Source organism: Anomalospiza imberbis, chromosome 8, assembly GCF_031753505.1.
Source record: "Anomalospiza imberbis isolate Cuckoo-Finch-1a 21T00152 chromosome 8, ASM3175350v1, whole genome shotgun sequence".
NCBI classification, from domain to species: Eukaryota; Metazoa; Chordata; class Aves; order Passeriformes; family Viduidae; genus Anomalospiza; species Anomalospiza imberbis.
This window is the reverse complement of record NC_089688.1, coordinates 10551208-10572085: the sequence shown is the minus strand read 5'-3', so window position 1 is coordinate 10572085 and position 20878 is coordinate 10551208. Positions and strand designations below refer to the sequence as shown.

The 20878-nt window shown below is 42.3% G+C and overlaps 1 protein-coding gene across 3 annotated transcripts in view; it reads left to right on the top strand.

The window, feature by feature from the left end:
- The first annotated feature begins 347 nt into the window (after nt 1–347).
- TSPAN14 (tetraspanin 14) overlaps nt 348–20878 on the top strand; it is a 35424-nt gene continuing 14893 nt past the window's right edge. The window contains exons 1-2 of one of the 3 annotated variants that reach the window (XM_068197301.1): nt 348–484; nt 15269–15366. In XM_068197301.1, coding sequence (XP_068053402.1) covers nt 15286–15366 — 81 coding nt within the window. In that variant the 5' untranslated portion in view covers nt 348–484; nt 15269–15285. Of the gene's footprint in view, nt 485–986; nt 1151–12151; nt 12177–15268; nt 15367–20878 lie in introns of those variants that run through there. The other 2 variants (XM_068197300.1, XM_068197302.1) reach the window with 2 other exon arrangements.

The following is a 20878-nucleotide window of genomic DNA, read 5'->3' as shown; positions in this document are numbered from 1 at the left end:
ACCCGATGCTGTAGCGGTCGGACCTGTGTCTCACCCAGCGCCGATACCCGGGCTCGGCACTGGCCTTTTTGATTGGATAGTGGCTATCTCGGACCGAATTTCAGTCGCGTAATAAAAATCTATTGTTTATTAAATATTAAATTTGGCTTGATAAATTTTTACTTATAACAAAGGTGACAGCAATGTTTCCCTGTGTCAAGAGAGATCTCAAGGTGTAGAAAGGGAACAGAAGGGGAGCGTGGAGGTTGGGAGCCAAGCGAGACGGCAGGGGAGCACTTCCCAGCTGCCAGGCGGTGGCTGCCTCAGGTGGGAGCGATCACCCGCTAACTACACGGGTTTCAACAGCTCAGCCCTCCCTCCACCTCCCTCCCGCCTTCTCCGCGTCTCTCTCGGAAGGTGTAAAAGCTCTGGGACGCCTGAAGGCTCAAAGTACTCTTCGGGGTCGTTTTATTTTATGTCTTTCCTTCGCCTTCCGGCTCTCCAGGTAGGCTCGACCGTGCCTTCAGTATCGCTCAGCATGTGCTGTCTCTGACACGCCGGTTCGTGCTCCGAAGCCCCGCGGGGTAAGAGGCGCGGCCGCGGGCCGTGCCCGCTCCCTCCCGCAGCCGAGGCGGGCTGGGCTGAGCCCCGTACGCAGGGCCGGGGCGGGGGACGCGGCCACCCGGCCACGGAACGAGGCCGAGACAACGAAGCCGCGGGCCTCGCCGAGGGGCCGCGCTCGCAGGGCTGCGGCAGGGACCGCCAGGGACGGGGGCCGCCGGCGCCCGCAGCCTCCGCCCGGCCCCGGGGGTGCTCGGGGGGAACGCCTGCCGGGGGCTCACAGCGGGAGAAGCCGGCGGGAACCGCGGGGTCCGGAGGCAGAGCTGGGCTTCCTGCACGCCCCTTTGTGTGGAGCGCGGCGGCGTGCGGAGCGGGCGTGGCCGGGACACTCATTTCCGCGCTGCCTCGGCCCGGCGGGAGGGCGGCGGGGCGGCTCGGCGCAGGGGCACGCCTGGCGGGCACGCCTGGCGCACCGGCCGAGCTGACGCGGGGAGGAGGCTCCGGGAGCGCCGCCGTGTCCATGGACTAGCTGAGGCAGCGGGACCTACGCCGACCGCCGCCTCGCCCTCCGCCCGGCTCGGCGAAACTCAGCGAGCAGGCTGCTGCCCCGGTGAGTCCCTGCCCGCCCCGGCCCGCCGGCTGCCCCGGGGTCCGGCGTGCCCCTTGCTCTCCCCGTCTTGAAACGCCGGCAGTCCTGCTCCCTCTCCCCGGAGCAGTGTGCTCCCTGCAGCATCCCCTGGGGGCCGGCGAGCCGGGCGGGGAGCAGCCCCCGGCTGCCTGAGTTTCCCGGCAGCGCGGGGCTACGGCGAGCCCCTGCCATTGTCCTTGTCCATTAAAGGAAGCCGGAGAGGCCGGGTGAGGCTTCCTCTGGGAGTTCACGCTGGCTTGTCTCGTTGAGGTGCCACGAGGGAGAAAAATAGTAATAATAACACAAAACAGTAGAAAAAGGCCTTTCGGAGTGCTGCGGTCGGTTTGCTGTCTCCGTTCTCCGCCGTCGCCCCGGCTGCTGCCAGACCCTGCCCGAGCCCAGGCTGTGTAGAGGGGGCAGCGGCGCAGTGGGTGTAAGGATTGAGACCCGTAACTTAATTTTTAAAATATTTTAACTTTAATTGCCTGTCGGCTGTGGTAATGAGCGACCTCTCTGGCACCCTTTCAGCCTCCTGCCGGAACAGGCCCGGCTGTGGAGCGCGGGAGTACCAGAGGAGATGCTCTATGGTCAGTTTTGCTTTGGCTCTTGCTTTATCTTCCGTGCTCTATGTTGATTTAGCGGTTTCATTTTGAGACATTCTGAATAAAAAAAAGAAAGGAGTAAAAGCCCACAAAGAAGCCTAACCCATGCTGTAAAAGAAGCTACTTGTTTGGGTGTTTTTTCCTTTTTTTGATGGATCTTCCAAGGAGGCGGTGGTGGAGGTGTGAAGGATCTTTTAAAATAACTGGTAGGACAAAATTCTTCCAGCACCGCTTTTTAGTTTGGTTGGGTTTTTGCTTGTTTGTTACAGTGACATAAGCCTTGTGACCTAGAACTCTGGATAAAACGGAAGGAAAGCAGTTCCTAGAGAATGGAAGCACACGGTGTCTTGTTCATAAGTGCTCTCTGGTGAGATGCTCCATCTTTTCTGGCTATCTCCAGCAGGGAGTAAGGCATTGGTACTGAGACACTTTATACTCACAATAAATATGTGAAACTTGACATGCTTTTGGTGTGGAGGGTTGAGGTGCTAGCACTATCTGCTTGATAGAAGAATTGTATACAGAGAGAAGGGATCTGGTGGGAATTCAAGTCTGGTCATTGGTGTGAAGTAGGAACGAGCTGTGGTGGAAACTGCTTTGCAGCTTTTGATTTGGTTTGTGTGTTTTGTTTTTTTTTTTTTTTTTATAGAGGCGTTCAGGACACTTTTGTTCGGTAGAGTGGTGTTCTTTATCCTTTGGTTAATGACACTGAAAGTACTTTTAGGGTGTGATCTATATCCTTTTAGCTCTGTTCTTGGAGGATGGAATATAGTGTTGTTGCCCATCCTTAGAAGGCTGTCTTGTTCAAAACTATAATGCCACTGAAACAGGAAATTTTAGAAATAGCTTTCAAAAAGTTTGTAAGTTTATATTGAAAAAACAATGTGCAGTTGGCATTGTTTTATGTTTGTTGATCTTGTTCCTAGGTGGACTTGCTGAAGGTGCAGTCTGTGTCTAAATCGCAGTCATGGAAAGCTGATTTTCTGGGTGGTGTGTGCTCTGAGTGTTTTTTTTTTTTTTGTGTAAGTCAATCCAGTTATCTTTCTTTGTAGCTTCCTTTGGTTGTCGCCTTATCTCCAGTCCCCAAATCAGAAGAAAACTCACTTAAGTCTTGTTCTTGTTTCTGGGCACGGACTTTGACTTTTAGTGCATTGTAGACAAGCTAATCTTACTGTTTCCTGTATAAAGCCTCTTTCCTGTCCTTCCTGCCTCCTTGTGGGAAGCAGGAGGGTGGCAGAAAAGAAGGAAAAAGTGTGATCTTTTGCTGGGAGCAGTGTCTGTGCAGAGCATTCACATGGGTAACATACCTGACAGGACTGCAAGGGAGTGTGCTCTGGGCTGCCTTTTACAGGCGTTAGGTCTTGTAATACTTAATGAAAGGACCATAAAAAGCCCTTGCTCTCAGCTCTAAGAGGCTGTTTGATTGGGATACTTTCCTTGGTATTGAAGGCACAACTTTTTGCTCTTGGGTGTAGCAAGAAAATTGTTGACATGGTGTCTTATGAATTTGGTTATATCTGGATGATGAATGAGTTTATTGTATCTTTCTAATGAATAACTGAGGAATATTGGATTGTTTTGAGGCTGACTTCTGATTTTCTTAAAAGGTATTTTTATTTAGCTTATGAAGCTTTAGTGTGTGGCTACTAATGTGCCATTACCTCTAAGTGGGTGTTTGGAAAAAGAGGAATTTTTCTGCTGACAAACTGCTACAATGGATTCTCATAGTCTATCAAGTTTCTCATTGTGGATTAGGTGTGGCACAGTTTGAGCACTGATAAGTGTGAATAAATTAAACTCTTGTTTTGATCTCCTGTGTTAGTTCAGGATTCTCACTGGGGTGTATGTGAGGGGAAGTGGAGTTCACAGAGCGATTGTCAAAACTGTTCCACAGATCCTCCCTTTACTTTTCTTTTCTTTTACAAAAATTTCACCTGGGTGGGGTATGGAAAAATATGTGGATTTCAGGCACACTTTACTTGTGAGCTCTCTGTGCCTTGTTGCTTTGCTTTATGGCTTCCTGTGTCAAAACTTCCTGTTTTTTGGTAAAACAGACTTTCATGCTTTGCCACCTGTGGTACATCTCTAAAGCGAAGAGGGCTGCAATTCACAAAATCCACGGACATGCTGTGGTTTGCATTTTGCTTCAAGCTGAAGTAGCTCAGATGGTGCAGGGTGTTACTAAGGGGGAATTAAGCTGAAGTTAATTCTAGATGCAAAGGTTATATTCTAGATCCAAAGTATGGTCATCTGTCTTCCTCTCTGGTATTGCCCGGTCCTAAAGTCTCTGGCTCTTCCAAAGCTCTGCTGTTGGTGGCTTGGGTGGAGCTGCTGATGCTGCCTTCAGCCCCCAGCACAGTTTGGACCAGGACAGGATCCTTCTCTTTGATTCCTTTGCTCATGCTCAGACAAAAGTATCTCATGAAGGTTAAGAACAATGTCAGAGATAGTCAGACTAAAGCTTATCAAGGTTAGATATGAGTGGGTTTTAAAGAGTAACAGTTTGGATCTTCCCAAGAATACAGAAATCTGAATTTTGATTCAGTCATCTAAAAAGAAGGGGAGGGGCTGAAATATCTAAGCTCTGATGACTTTATTTTAAATGCACACTTTAACTACTTAACTATAGCTGAATGTTATATTTGAACTTCTTTTTGTGTTGTAAAACAACTTTATTCTGGATAAAATCTGCTTTCAGATAGTCAGCTGAAAAATCATTGTTGGGCAAATTCTTCTATTTTGGGAATGTCACAGGTGAGGTTAATAGCATAGTACAGGTGTTGAGGATCACCTGCAAAAGTGGTGATCCTTAAAAATTGACTGCATAAGAGATTGTGATGTTTGCAGTTAAAACAGTTACCTTGAATGGCCGGGCTCTTGCTAAACTTTTTGGCCAATCTGACATAACTCTTGGAACTGAAGGTCTCAGATAGAAGAACCACTCTGCTTGATTAGTCACGTGAATTCTGTTCACTTCTGCTTGATTATTCACATGTGAATTCTGTTATCACTTGTGCAGAAAACCTTTAACAAATGAAAATAAAATATTCTGGCCACAGCAGGAACTATATCCAAACCCAGAGCTCTTCACTGGGTTTAAAAATAGGTTTATTTTCTCTTCTGGTCCAAAGTGTGCCTCAGCCCCTTTTTGGCAGGGGGGAGGGATCAGCACTTGTTTTGCTTCAGTGTTTCCTGTCTTTTTTCAACTCTTTGGGAGCCAAGCAACAGTGTTTTGTCCTTTTAATTATACCACAGCTTATGTATGATACATGTGGGTGGAAGAATTTCTGCTCTTATCCAAGGTGAATGCTTTATCTGTACTTCTTGAGACCTCTTTCTGTGTCATTGTCTTTAGAAGCTGTGCAAAAGCTGAAAATCTTAGGCCTGTCTTCATCCTTAATCTGAACCTGAGTGGGAAAGGCAAGGGTGTGATAAACAGAGGGCTTTGCTTCCCCTTGATCTCTGTAGTAACTACTGTTGAATGTTGTCTTGGTATTGTAAAAGAGCTTCTGTGGTATTAGAAAAGAGCTTCTTCATGTTTTATGTTCCCGGGCTAGAGAACAGGCATTTATACCTAACTGATAAAGGTCTTCCATGGGAAGAGCTGTCCTGACACCCCTGATGTAGTTTGGGCTCTTTGGCACTAATTGGCTCTGGCACTTGATGAGCTTGTGTGTGCACGAGAGCTTTTGGCTTTAGGGGTTTTATTTTAGCATTCTCATTCTGTTTCAGGCAGGTTGGTTGTGTACAAGCCCAAATATGTTTATGTGGCCCAACAGCCCTTTCCAGAAATCTCTTTTCCTCTTTTAACTGTTTTTGTTTCCTGCTCAAAGACTAAATAATGGATACTTGAGTCTCTCTGGAAAGGAGCTTTCTCTAAATAATTGATGGACTTGACGGTAACAAAGTCAGGTGTTTGAGTTGCTGTCCTTGCAGCTACAGGATGAAGCAGAGTATTTGGAATGCTGTAAATTTTAATATTTTTTAAAAACCTCATTTGTTCAGCTTGGCAAGTTGTGTACTCTTGCTTTGGGGCATAAAATGCTGAAATACATTCACTGACATCTAGATACTTATGGAGTAGAAAACAAAGGGAATAGCCTCAAGTGACTTGGATCTGAAGGAAGACACCTGAGAGGTTGGACTTTGGTCTTTACGTGACAGCAGCCTTCTGACTGTCAGGGTATGGAGCTGTTCTTTGGATGCATATTGCTTTTCCCTCAACAGCTGGTTATTAGATGGTGCTCAGGGAAGGACTTCATGGGGGGAGAAATATGCCTGCAGTGGTGTAGCTCTATCGAATAAAGGGTGAAAACAGCAAAGCTTTCTACCCTGCCCTGAGTACTGAGTTACTTCAGTTTGGCTGCGTGGCAAGCCTGTGGAGGAGGAGGGTTCATCAGAAGAGTTGTCTGACTTGAAACTAATGGAAGGCAATTAGTGAGATGACTCTTGGAAAGCAATTGGTGAGATGACTCTTGGAAGACAGCAAGGCAGCTTTCTTTGCCAAGTGTCCTTCGTGCTGAGCTTGCAAAGTATATTTTGATTGAGTGGTCATAGCAGTGGTCTGCTCCTGCAAAACAGGGGAGTGTTCAGCTAAAAGAGCCTGTCCAGCTGGGGCAAGTGAGAAGGGAAGGTGTAGTTCAGCTCTGTGGTGTTGTTTTATCTGGGCTGTGCTTCTTGTGTAGCCAGTCACACTGTACTGTCAGCCCATTCAGGTGGCAGTTTCCTGTGTTGTCATGTTGTTTCCATCAGGAGCTATGTTTCTCATTTTACTGAAGGCACAGGTTAGGAAGTGTTAGTCTAAGCTCTGCACCTTCTAATTCTGCTGGCATGTTTGTAATTAGCTGTTGCAGAGACTGAGGTCTGTGTTGGAAGGAGCAGTGACTGCATCCCTTCGCAGCCTTTGTTGCCCTGATCTCTTAATGGCACAGTGTTGTTCTTGGCATCATCTTGAGAGGTGGAAAGCCTGTTTTTCCTCCTTCCCCGGGGCGGATACAGAGACTTTGGGCGAGACAGTGGAGGCTTTCTCACGACCTGCCAGAGCACTGGCTTTGGGGGGAAGGACTGGAGTTGTTCAAGCATGGGCTTGTCCTGAAGCAGCATTGTTTTTTTTCTTTTTACTCTTTTCCCTGTGCTGTGGTAGCATGTGCAGGGTGCTCTGCAAACTGACTTGCTATAATTCCCGAAGCATTAATTGTTCCTGTGTATTTGGGCTGAGACATTGACTCTGCTGAAGTGGCTGGGATTGTGAGCCATTGGTGAAGTCTGTTTTGTCACATCTTTAAGATTTTCCAGTGCTGCCTTAGAAGTTTATCTTCTAGTTGGGTTTTGCAAGTTTCACGGGTGTGTTTCTTTACCAGAAAGGAGGTAAAGAGAGAAATTACACAGTGGTTGAGCTGTCTACGTGGCCACAAAGAGCCATCTTCTCTTGTGGCTTGGAAAGCTGGTGATTGTAGTCCTTGGCAAGTAAAATGAGGCTGTCCTGGTTGTTATGAATGCAGCTGCTGGAGGTGGAGGGCAGCAAAAGAAAGCTTTGAGGGCATTGTCCCCAAGCCCCCCATGCCTTTCCTCAAAAAGTAGCCTTCCCTGGTGCCTCATTTGAAATGAGCATTGCTCTGGTGTTGAATGCATAGACCCTGGTAACTGGGGATGGAGGGGAGGAAAAAAAGAGGTTTTGTGGATTGAACTCCCCATCTGGTTTCTGTGAGATGGTGTCAACATTGTTTAAACAGAGCAAGTGGTGAATGTAGCTAGTATTATCCAGATATTGCAGTCATTACTTAGCATCCTCATTACTGGAGATCAGATTTCAACCCTGGAATTTAAATTTCTTTAAACTAAGAAATACCTTGATCTGATTTAAAGTGTTAAAATAAATAATAAATTTTATTATATGCAATAGATACATTTATATATACAAATTCATACATAGGAGTGTTCACTGTGAAGGCTAAGAAATATGGTGTGGATGTAGACAGACTGCACATTGTATGCAAAGCAAGGAACATTTTTAAGGAAACAAACCGCAAAACCCAAAGCAAATTATATGCTCATCACTTTCTTCTCGGGTTTTTCTTATGAAATGAGAAAATGAAGATATATTCTTTTAGACTGAAATATAACTGGAGACTGAAAACAAGTGGCATTCCTGAAAGTGGAGAAAAGTCACAATATGTATAAAAGTTGAGGATGTTCCCTGAAGAAAGAGTGTTTTTGTCAGCAGAGAAAGATGGTGGCTTCCTGTCTTTTTTTATGCTATGAAGTGGTGTAGCAAAAGGAGGGGCCCATTCAGTTCTTGAAACCTGGTCTGTGTGGAGGTATGGGAGGGAGCAGACAAAGTGTATGAAATAGGTTCTTGTTGGATTACTAAATAGAAGTAAAAATATTTCCCAAACTGGAAGTTCTGGCTCCTCAGATAAGATATTTGCTTTGTAAGGCTTCCAAAACCTTCTGTTAGAAGGGAAAAAAATGAAATTACATTCTTCTTTTACATTAAGACTTTGAGTTTTGCCTTGCATCTGTTGATGCTACAGAGAGTTGGTGTGTATCTGCTCTCATAAGAGATAGTAGAAAGCAACTGGGAAGTTTGGGTCAGCTACAATTATTCTGGTTACTTGTTCTGACAGGTTTTGCACCCTGGGGTGGATAAATTCCTGCTCAGAATAATTAACTGGCTTCTATGTGTTTCCCAATACTTGGACGTGCTGTGAAGTAAAAGGGAAGCGTGACTTGTGGCATATTGTGTATAGTGAATAAATTGCAGCACAGCAAGGTCCTATTCAGATAAAAATGGTCAATAGCTTTATTAAAGAAAGTTTTCATAGTCGCAAAATATTTTTCTAAACTTTTCTAAGATGTTAATGAGGGATCTGTTGAACTGTAGTGGTAGTGTCTTGTGTTGTTTTCACTTACTTTGGTGTAATCCAACTGAATTTTAACTCCAGAGGTTTAACCAATGATGTTTTTGAGGATAAGATCAGTGAAGGCCCTACATCCTCTGCTCCTGCTCTTCTCTGCATTTCTTAAATATTAGTAAAGGGATTGATATCTTACAAAAGGATCCATCTCTCTTCCACTGCATTCTCCTTATGTTTGGAAAATTGTTGGTTTTTAGATGAAGTTTACATGTAACATTTCCTTTTCTCTCTGTTCCCTGTGCTATCTCTTGCTTTAAGTCAGAATGTGGAGTCGATGCTTTGTTTGCAGTCAGCTACTTCAAGCAGATTTTCCTTGAACTAGGTAAGAGATCCTTGCCTTTCAGTTGATACCTTTTGTCTAGAGCCTCTGGATGTTGAAGCAGAAACTACCTCATCTGTTCAGTTACTACTTCAATCAACCTGAGGTCAGTGGGGCAGAACTAGCATAAATGTACTGAAATTCTCTGAATAATTGAGTTGTGTTTCTCCTTAGTGCCAACAACTAAAAATATTTGTAGTTTGAATTTACATTGTCAAGACTTCTGTTGTACATTGTCATTGACTGGCATTCTGACTGGTTTGTATAATGAAAATATGGACTCTTTGGAACTTCTGTTTTGCTGAGCTTGTTTTAATATTAGTAGTAGTAGGTTTGTGGGTTTTTTTTGTTGGCTTTTTTTTTTTTTTTTTTTTTTTTTTTTTTGCTGAGTAGGAATAAATACTTCTTCACATGGAAGCAAGGCCAGCCAAATGTATCCTTTGTAGCTTCTGCATGAAGAACAGTGAAAAGTGAAATTGGTAGAACTGCTGTTTTCCTCTGTTACAGATTTTGAATTGCTGTGGGAGCAGTACTGAATTCTGCTTGCCTTTTGCAAGTCTTTAGTGTAGTTCTGTTGGTTTAAGAAATCAAATGGAGCTGAAAATGTTACATGAATCATAGCTTGAATAGCTCCTTGAATTACAGTTGTGCAGTGTAGAGCTTTTATGCCATAGGATTGGTTAGTCAAGTGGGGAGTTCAGAAGAGGTTCTTGATGACCATGTAACTTATTCCCAAAAATGTGGAATGTCCACTTTGAGAATGTTACTCTGGGTTCTGAGCACTTACATGGTGTTTTGGATGTAACTCATCCACATAGAAGTAGTGACTTGGCCAAAAGTGCAGCATAATGAGTGTTTGGTATAGAGACCTGGAGTGGAGCTCTTTTGAATTACTGCTTCCTTGTTTGGGGTTTGGAAACACTGGTGTGTGTTTCTGACAAGTTTTCCTAAGTTGTAGTTTGTGATGCAGTAATAGACTAACCCCTGGTTGCTGGAACATGAAACCCTTCCTGATAGGCTGGGGATTTGTTCTTCTCTGAGGGATTGTTTTTTAGTGGTCCCAAAAGATGATATCTTAAGAATTCTGTCTGGCTTTGGCCATGTTTTCCATTGAGTTCTGAGATTTGTTGTTCGCTATTATTTTTCTGGCCAAACAGGGATAACCTATTAATGATATTTACTTTTCATCATAAGTCTTTCAGGTTAAAAAAATACCTGTTTGTTGATTAATCCTCAGGTTTCCTGTAAGAAAGAGCAAATGTTTCTCTGCTCATCTGAACTGCAGCAGAACTAAATAAACTATACTAGTGTTCCTTAAGAGAGACTTGTCTGGTCTTTTTGAGGACCTGGTCTGAGTTTCTTTGAGACAAAATTGTGAAATGACACATGCTTACTTGGAGTTCCTGAGTCATCAGCAGGACCACTGTCTGTTTTCAGGAGCAGGTTAGCCTGTAAGAGCATCACATCCTGTCAGTTTCTCTTGCTTTTTGCTGTACCAGCTCAGCCTCTTCATGTGAAGATTTGATGGATGGCACACAGATACTGTTCTGAACATTAGGACCCCTTTGGTGGTCAGTTTCTCTCTAGGATGTGGATAGAGCAATCTATAGATGCCTCTTAGTAGTTCCATTTTTAGAAGGTCCTAAGAATATCTCTGAATTTTACCTGGTCAGGGATTAGGCTTCCTTTTACCTTCACAAAAACCCCTAATGATTGAGCACCTTCAAAGAATAACAATTGTTTTTAATGGCACCATATCTTAAATGAGCTGATGCTTTTTGATATATATTTGGTCTTGATGGAATAGAATTGAGTCATATCAAAACAAGTCATAGACCAGAGTACATCTCTTACTGTATTTTAAAAATTCTTGCTCCTCAGCAAATTCTTCTTTGTCAATTTGCTTCACCAGCTTCATATAGATGTAATGCTTTGTATTGATGAACAGTGGTGGAGAAGCCAACAGCTTGGCAAATGACTTTTTGTTTTCCTCTTGCCTCAGTGGTGCCCCTGTTCCCCAGCTTCATGTGTGTAAAAGCAGCTTCAGGTGTGCTGCTGGTATAGGCTGGCGCTAGAGGGCTGCTGTGTTTCCATGGGCACACTCATGGGAAAGCTTTTGCTTGTTCTCCTGCCACCTCCTGACTTGCCCCCACGCTGGCCTTTGTACATGCTCTGGCAAGGTAGATTGAAGGCTTAAACCTGTTTACTTCTTGATGTGTGGTACCAGATTACAGGATTGAGCTGAGGATTTGCTAGTGGTTTGCTGTGTGGCTATCTGCTCCACTGAGTAGGTTGATTAATGGTTGTGGATTTTAGGAGGGGCAGGGAAGGGGATCAGGACTCTATATGGTGGCAGTATCGGCTGAACTTGGAATTTTACTGTGACTTAGGTTTGCGTTGTAAAGTAAACGTCTCTGGAGGATTAAAATAATTTTTGGATCTAAATCTAGAAAATTACTTTGTTGAAGTTGTTCTAGACTTAACATCCTATCTGTGAGGATTTCTCTGCATATCTACATTAGATTAATCAACAGATCACATTATGTGTTTTATGAGAGTTAGGAATATACATTAGGAATATCACTGCTGTAGCATTTTGAAGGTAAGAGTGGAATTGTGGGTATTGAAAAGCTTTGGAAATGACAGTATCCTCTAGATGAATGACTGTTTTTCCCCCTCTCACTAAAGCTGTAAACACTAAGACAAAATTATATTCTACCAAAGCAGCAGGGCTCTGTATTGAATTTTTATAAATTCCTGTTGCTGTGAGTGGGTGATAACTGTCAGCTGACACAATGTGACTTGCTTTGTCTGAAACACAGTAGAGAACGTTATTAGTCTGTGCTGCCCACATACTGCTTTAATCTTCCAAGTGTTTTTAGTATTGCCTAACCATAGCCATGCAGCCTGTGCTGTGAACAAAGTGAATTACTGACAAGCAGATTTCTGTACTGGTAACAGATGCCTTCTGTGTTAGGAAACATGACTGCTTTTAGTATAAACACAGGGAAGGTGGCTGTGTAGTCTTGAGTGGACTGCTTCATTTGTTTGTAGTGTTAGGGGGGAAAAAAAAATCACATACCTGCACTTCAGATTTATTAGGCTACTCCCATACCAGCCATACTGTGTTCAGTGGTCTGTCAAGAACTACCAAAACAATTCTGATGAAGGTAAGCACAGAGCAAGCCAAATCAGCTCTTAAGATAGGCAGGTGTTTTGGAAGCTAATATCTGTCTGAGGAGCTGTGTGCTGTTACAGGGCAGCTTCTTGCTAGTACTGGTAATACACCCCTCATCATTTCTCACCCCTCATCATTTCTGAGTGTTTAGAGGTGTGTATGTTGAAAAAAGTATTTTACTTTTTCATTCTGCTAAAATACTGTGATTTGTATTGACTGGGCATCTTAGAAGTTGTCTGAAGCTTTGAGAAATGTCTTGCAAGCTGGTGGTCACAATAGTGAGGTTGGTGGGGAGTAGTGCTTATGAATAAGGATACTTTTAATCCTCTTATTCCTGTGAATTGTTTCAGTGAAGCTGGGTCTGAACAGTTGAATACAAGTCTAATGCCAGGGAGGGTAACATAACAAAAAGTAAATCTTCAGGTGATGTTTGTATTTTATGTTGTGAAATGATGTGCTTGCCTTTTTGCCTCGGGTTATATTTTAAGCCTCTTTGTCTAACAGAACCTAGTTTTTGTAAAATTGATTGATGTGCTAGCTAAATGCAACTTACTGCCTTCTCTGCTGCAGATGTAGCAGCAGCAAAAGCAATGCTCCTTATGTGCATTTTGCAGTTGCTGCTCCTGTCTTTTACCATGTTCCTAATTTTTCAGGGGGAGGAGGCAGAACAGTGGTGGAGGCCTCGGTGTGTCTGCATCTGGAGAATATATTTGCACTGGCAGCTAGTGTATTGCTCTAAAATGGGATTACACTCACACAAATGGGTCTTGAACTCTGCTCAGATTAGTGGGATTCTGTTCTTGTGCCCTCTCTTGCCCAGGCACATCAGACAGAGTGACTTGGACAAGTGTATGCATGTTGATTGTTGACATACGAATTGCTGTTTGGAGCTAGAAACTGAAATTAAGTTGGGAAAATGACACTTTGTTCCTTTTCTTATATTCACTCAGTTGTGGACTTAGATAAATGAGAACGGTGCTTAAGTAAGAGTTCTTTGCTATGATTCATAACAGTTGTAAAGGTTCCTAAATTTTGTCTGTAACATTGGATGGGTTGCAAAGGTCAGTAATTAAGTTACAAAACTCATTTTATGTGGTACAACTGGCCACATGTAGGAAGGTCTTTTCCAGTCACTGCCTATACTGCCAATAAAGTGCAATTTCCTTTGCTTTAACAAAAGTTAAATGATTTTTGCTCTAAACGGACCGTACACATTAGAAGTTATAAAGTGAAGGAAGAAGACTTGTTTTTAGTGTTTGGTTAAAATTATATGGAAATCAACATCTGAACTCTAGAAATACCAAGCTCAAGTATTAATTCACACTCTAGTGATGGGATGAGATTCTCAAAGCCAACTTCTGTTTCTTCTGTAAGTGGGAGTGTTTTTTGTACTCAGGTGCAGATTCCTTTCTAGGGGAAAAAACTCCCAAAACAAACAACCCCCAAAAACCTAGTTTACCTTCTCATAGATGTGGGTGCAGTCCACTTGTCCATTCCATGGTCTGTGTTTGATTTACTGTGTAGGCTTGTTTTTTGCATGCTGTCTGTGCATGGCTAGGGTGGCACAGTACATTTTCTTAGGAGGTGTTTGAAAATTCTGCATTCTTGTTTCCTTTCCTTTGCAAACCTTCCACTGACATTTGCCTCAAGGAAGTAGAGGATTGAAATGATACTCATCTGTCTTAGGCAGCACTCATCTGTCCAGAATGTGAGGGCTGTGCAAGTGCTCACTCCTGCTCTGAATTTACAGCTTGTTGTGTTTTTCTTATGCGTGGCATTTCTGCAGAGGTGGTTTAGTTATGATACTTTGAACAGCTGTAGTTGTCTGAAATACTTGAGCAAGAGTTGTGGTTCAAGCTTATCTCTCTAGTGTGTGTGAGGAAGCAAACCAAATCCACAGAGCAGATGGGTTTTAAACGGTGGGACTTTGGCTCTTGAGAATAAAACCTCTTGCAGTAGACGATCTCGTAAAGGAACACGCAAATATGGAAGAGCTGGGTACAACTACCTTTTGTATTTAGCAATCCAGAGACACTGAGAGATTCCAGGTAACCACTTTGGTATCATGCTAGCTGGATTGCTGGATGTACAATCCACAGGGTTTGTGGATAAGCCCAAGCAGCCATTTGCAGAAGTAAAATGGTTTTGAAAGAGTGAGAAGGCAGATGAGTGTCAAATTGCTGATGTAGATCTTCCTAGACTAACTGTATAGTGAGTTTCCTTTGTGGGTGTGCCTGCCCTGTTATAACATTAGGGTGCTTAAAGATAAGATTATTAAGCAACAGATACTTGTTATGTGTATTTTGGATAATTTGTGCTTATGAGAAATAGATGTATGAAATATGTTATGTTGGTAAGAAATAGTCTTACAAGGTTTCTTAAGCACTCAAACTGGAGTCGGGAAGATTGCTTCACGGTATTTCGAAACCACAGCTGGCAGCAGAGAGAAAAGGACCTAAATTTCAAGGAATGCTCGCTCAGAGATGGGTTCTTCTCCAAGGTGATCCGAGGAACACCCAAGCGATGAATACTCGATAAATATCTCAGATTGAGATAGCCAAGGCCATCAGGAAGATGCATCTCAATGCAGAGTTCCAGTAACTCCCTGATCGACACCGGACATGGTTTTGTTCTTTGTTCAGCTACGTGAATATGTGAACCTCTGAAAAGAAGAAAAGAAACCCTGCCTTAGGCAGAATAGACAGTATAAGTGCTGCTTGGACAGAGCAGTCGGTGTGAACATAGGAGACCCAGTGCTGTAGAGGTCGGACCTGTGTCTCACCCAGCGCCGATCCCGGGCTCGGCACTAGCCTTTTGATTGTGGCTGTCTTGGACCGAATCTCGGTCATGAAATAAAAAGCTATTTTATTAATTATTAAATTCGGCTTCATCATTTTTACTTATAACATACTGAAGGGAAGCGTAGAGTGAGTGGAAGTTTGAGCTGACTTCGAAAATGCCTTTGGCTGGCATATGGTACAGATTACTGTCCTCTCTTTCTCAACAGAGCAAGAGGGGCCTGGGAAAGAAACCTTTATTCACGAAATCTTTAGCTAATCCCATTATTCTTTCTCTTCTGTGCAGACGCTGTGCCATAGAAGATGCACTATTACCGATATTCTAATGCAGAAGTCAGCTGTTGGTACAAATACTTGCTCTTCAGCTACAACATTGTCTTTTGGGTGAGTACAAAACATAGACACCAAAATAGTTTAGGCACAGCTAAGTTTTATTAACTTCATTACTCCGTTCAAGAGAACAAACTGGAATAGTTGGTGTGAAAGCAAGAAATTGATGTATAGTATGCCCCAGGTGTTTTGTAATTGAAGAATCTTATCTCTTATGAGAAATTAATTATTATTGAAAGTGTGAGAACTCAGTGCCCATATTATCTGTGCTAAGTCACTTCCCTGTTAAATAAATCCTTTTATAACATTTCCTTTCAGATCATCTTTAATCTTTGTTGGGTGGTGTAGCTGTAAATACACTATGCAGAAGAGAAAAAAGGAGCTTCCTCAGAGTGTCAACAGCTGGCAGCACATGTCATGCTCTGTGAGCAGCTGCATTGTCTGATACAGTCTTGAAATACTTAGCTATGGACTAACCTGCCTATAATGTTTGGAATTGTGAGTGTGGAAAGGTGCAACAACAGATGAGTGGTTTTAGATGTGTATGATGGTTAGTGAAGCACCTGCCTTGGAAGAGAAGGCTGTTTAAAGGTTAGTGCCTAGTGTTCCACTAGAAAGGGTTAAGATGTCTGTGAGAGGAAGGTGAGGAAGCAATTCAGACAAATTTAATAATTCCTTTTGGAACTTTGGGGTCAAATGTTAACAAGTTTGCACTTGAAGTCCTAGGAGCTGCAGTCATTGAAAGGCATGAGTAGTCCTGGAAAAGTGCAGATACAGTGACTGTCCAGTGCCAGCGGTAAAGTTGCTGAAACCACAGAACTTTTTGTTACTGTCACCACCTTTTGTTTACTAGTGCAGTGCTCTAACATGATACTGTAGTGTTAAGCCGCAGGGGAGTTATACTTGTGTGGATACCAGGGCAGAAAAGAATTGTAGAAACTTTTGTTCCATTGAGGGGTAATTTGCTACAATATTACATAGTGCAAGTGTTCGTTTGGCATGATATTTTCTGTGTCACAATTGAGGATGCTTTCAACAGGCCAAAAATTGTGCTTACAAGCCACCAGCTCTGCAGTTCCTTTTCTTCTGTATTGTACAATTCCCAGGTACCTGTGGTGGAGTGAGAAGTGATGCTTGCCAAACTGTTCTGGCTTTCAGAGAAATCACTTCTTAACTATGTGGATGCTCTTCAGAAATTCATGGTGGGATAGGTGAGAAATCAACACTCTTGTTCATGAACATATTAGGATTCTTCTAGACATCTGCTTTTTTTCTAGTGTCTTACGAAGTGGGGTCTGTGACTGTTTCTGACAACCTTTTAAAAACTGATTTTTTTTGCCTTCACTATAAGGGGAAGAAGACTGTCAAGAATTTGCCTCTGTTTTTTCACAGGAATAAGTGTTGTATCTTTTTTCTTCTCTGCAGTCATTACATTTTTTCACTTTTTAAAAGCTGTATTCTCTTGAGATGAATGATGAAGATCTAAAGATTTTTCTGTTCTTTAAATAAAAACTTTTAAAGAGATGCCAAAACATGGAGGAGGATTAATAATATAACCTGTGTGTTTCAGCTGATCTGTTGGCTGGAGGAATTAGTTTTCTGAACAGGTACTTGTAGTCCTGGTGTCTTCCTCAACAAAAGGGTCTGATGCTTCTGTTGACCTTATCAGGCTGACCTAGTAAATGATGTGCAGCTACAGCTCTTTTGATAAGATTTTTGGCACCTTTAGTTGTAGAACAAGCTATGTAAATTTTGAAGGTAGACACCCCTATAGGCAATCCATGAATCATTTAGCTGACACAAGGATTCAGGAGCCTGTGAAATCCTGCTGGCTGGGATGACTACAAATTCACCATTTGTGAAACTGAGTGAATTTTCTGTGTGCCTTAAAAGAGCTGAAGGACTACACAACCAGAAGGAGAAATGTAACTATAACTCACAAGGAGCTTTGAAGGAGGGAATGTTAGTTTTGATTCACTTTCCTTGGGTTGCAGGACAGGTGCTTCTGGGAACTTGTTTGAGTATTTGTTAGTGAGCCTGGCTGCTCTGAGGTGGATGAGGGATGGATTTAGCTAGATGTAAGAGGGCCTTTTGCCCATATAAGCTGTTAGAGCTCTCCTGTGTTTATGCACAAACCAGGTAATAGTAAATAGTTGCATTTGTTCTTCTGTCATACTTAAAGTGAAATGTTGACTTTTCCATTGTAACTCTAAAGATATCATTGACTGTTTAAACTTTAAAGCATGTGGTGCTGTAGTAATTCCCAGAATTTTTAAACTTTTCACTGAGTGGTTACTGCAATTTGTCATACTTCAAATACAGTTCACATAGATTGGGATTAAACAAAATATTGAACTCAAAGATGGCAAATATGACTAATTATGGCAAACTCAGTGTAATCACCCTTTAGAAATCTGTAAATCTTCATTCTTTGGAAGTCTCTTTTTTTCACGTGAGTGACTTGGGAATACAAAGTTCTGGCTTTTAATTGTGCACTGCTGGCTTGTAATACCACTTCTCTGTTCTTTTAAGAAAGGGAATGGAGGCCATAGGAAGGCTCTGCCTAGGTATGATTGCTTTGTTTCCATCTTGCTTTTTAAACATGCTCACAAGACTTAGCTTGTCTAAGTACACTCTTGTTAATGAGTGGTGATAAGGCAGTACTGTAGCCATGAAGATAGCCCTGCAGAGAGCAAGATAAGGAGGCTGGACCATTTTGTGTTTGAAAGCTTTCTTTTTTGGTCAAATTGCTTCATTTGTCATGGTGCGATTTAAAGACTGCAACAATGCCAAGTGAAGAGCTTGGTTTTGGCACCTTTCTGTTCTGAGTCGTTCTGCAATTGAGTGAGCTCTTCTGTGAGAGCTCTGGTTCTTGCTGCTTTGCTGCCAGTTGAAAGGGTGTTCTTTGGGGTAGGCTGAGAATTGCACCTCAGCTGGGCCATGGCTGTTTCAGTGAAGTGAAGGATTGCATGTGTGCTCTGCCAAAGCCTTTTATGTTGCATATGAGCTCACTGTCTCCTACGTGAATTGAGAGGACAAGGTAAAATAGCTTTTAGCTGCTGTCATCTGGATTTATCTTCTAAAGGTCTGTAGTTGTGTGTGACTCTTAAGTCAAAAGACAAAACCAGAACTTTTCACTCCTCTTATAGGAGATTTGGCATTTTGCCCTGCACATGGTGGTGAAGGTCAAAAATTCTCTACAGTTCTGGAAAATAATTCTGAATTTGTCTCTTTGAAAAATAAGAGAAGACCCAGGTTAGCATAACACTTTCTTGGCTTCTGCTGTGTATGTTGTTTTCCAGGAACTTTTGAAACAGCATTGCTGTGCCAGGAAGAGGAGAGAATGTACCACCAGGTGGTTTCCTGACACTGAGAGGAAGAGTCTCTGAAGAGACAAGGATAGGAAGGAAGGGCTGTAGGCTGCTGATTACTCTAGCATGGGTGGAGCTACAGTGTAAAATATTATTATCCAGGGAGTGGGAAATGTATTCTCTGTAGAATATACAAAAACTGCATGCAATTCCTGTTGCTGCTGATCAGACCTAGGGGCAGTGACCCACAATCAGTTTGTATTGCAAGAGCTGCCTACATCTGAGAAACAAATGACGCCTGTTTTCTCAGTTGGTAGTGTGATTCTGACAGCAGAGTCATAGGAATTGTAGGAATTCAAAGTGTGCTTGGGAATGGATAGATGGGTGATGCTTAAAAGTGGTCATTTGAGCAGTGTCACTGAATTGGCATCAGTATTGTACATCTGAGCAGAGCCTACAGTTTGATGCAATATGTTTAAAAAGTGGATTTATCAGTTCCAAAGCAAGACATAAGCAAATGCTGGTAAACAGTGTTTCAGTTGCCTGTTCAAAGGGGCACAATTGACCTCCTTTGTGTATGTTACCATCTAACCTTTCATGAAGCATGTGTCTTCAAGGACTCTGCAGCACAGTAGTGAATTGGGAAGTCCAGTTTGTTCTTGTTTACATGGCATTCAGATTCTGGTGAAAGGCAAATTTCAAAATGCTGTGCTTTTTCGAAATAGCTGACTAGCCTACTCTCACCCTGGGAGCACTTTTGGTTTTCCTTGCTTCTTTTCAGCTGCCTGTTGTCCCATTCAGCCATTTAGTTCAGTGAGCTAAAGAAGGTTAAAACTTGGCCTTCAGTTTAGGCAGATCAGTTCCCTGGTCTGCCTCGGAGCCATCACTTGGATGTCTCTGTGTAAGTGTGTTGGAGAGGGTATTTTCCTGGGCCTGATTCTCTGTAGAACTCTGGGTGTGCTCAATCACGCCAACTCCTGAGCTAGTTTGATCACCATGGTGTGTTTTTACAATGGTTTTCAGTGAGATACTTTAAAGTATCTTGCATGTAGTCGTTGAAGCAAAAGGATTTAATTTCATTTTTCATTTCACTACTATTTTAGGTTGTTGCAAATTGGTTGTTTTGGTAATTGCACCTGCCAATGGTAGTGGCTGATGCTTTGTTTCTTCTGCAAGTACCTCATACTTTACTGCATTTTTGCTGAAGAATTTTTAATGCATCTGGTTTGGTTGCTTCTAGTGAAAATGTTGAATTACTTGTCTTAACTGAATTAAGTTATAGATTTATCCACATTGTTTTAATGAGACTAACTTTATTTTTCTTCTGATAAACTCTGTTTTACTTGTAGCTAGTTTGCACAGATGCATATTGAAATTTGCAATAATAGTATATTTTCTTGAAACTGAACATTTTATGAAAACATGAGAGCATTTCAATAATGTTCAAAAGTGAGAATAATGCATGCTAGTGAAAAATCTACTTAATCAAAAATCCGTTGCAATTTAATTAAAGAAGCTAATTATAATGGAAGGCAGACAGCCTGAAGAGGTCACTTTATTTACAAATTCCATTCCATGATTTTAGTATTCTAGTACCCTTAATTTGTACAGAGAGTGGAATATGTCTTCCCAATTTTTTTTTTCTGCCTTGTTTTCTGTAGAAAAATTTCCAAATATCCGGCTCTCTGTGTAATTTACCTTGATTACTGCAAATTATACCAACTGTCTTCATCTGTCTGCCAGCATTCCTGGAGCATTTGGAGTGAAATGGATGAAGGATTCATCAATTACATGCACTGTGCAACTTAATGACATACAAGTTTGATTACTGACTATCTTCCCTGCTTTTTTTTGATCTGAAGATTACTGGGTTGAGATCTAGGGTTAATCTGGGTCAATGTTCTGTTTATATCGGTGTGTTTTTTTAGTACTATTTTTCAAGTTATGTTTTGATCCAAATGATCACTTTAGATGTTCTTAGCTGATTCAGAGTCCAAGGTGAGTAGTCATTGTGCTGTTGCTTCTGGCAATTTATTTTGTACTGCTTTGTCCAGTTCTAGCTCCATGTGTCAGTGGTGGTTTTGGTTGCTTAATCTTTAAGACCCAGAATATGGCATATAATAATTCCTGCCTAGACAGAAGTGTGAAACATAATTTGACTAATTTTTACAGAATAACATGGATGATGCTTGCAGCCCTTTTTGGCTTTGCTCTCCCCAGTAGAGTAAACCCAGAACAATTTTCACGTGCCCTGA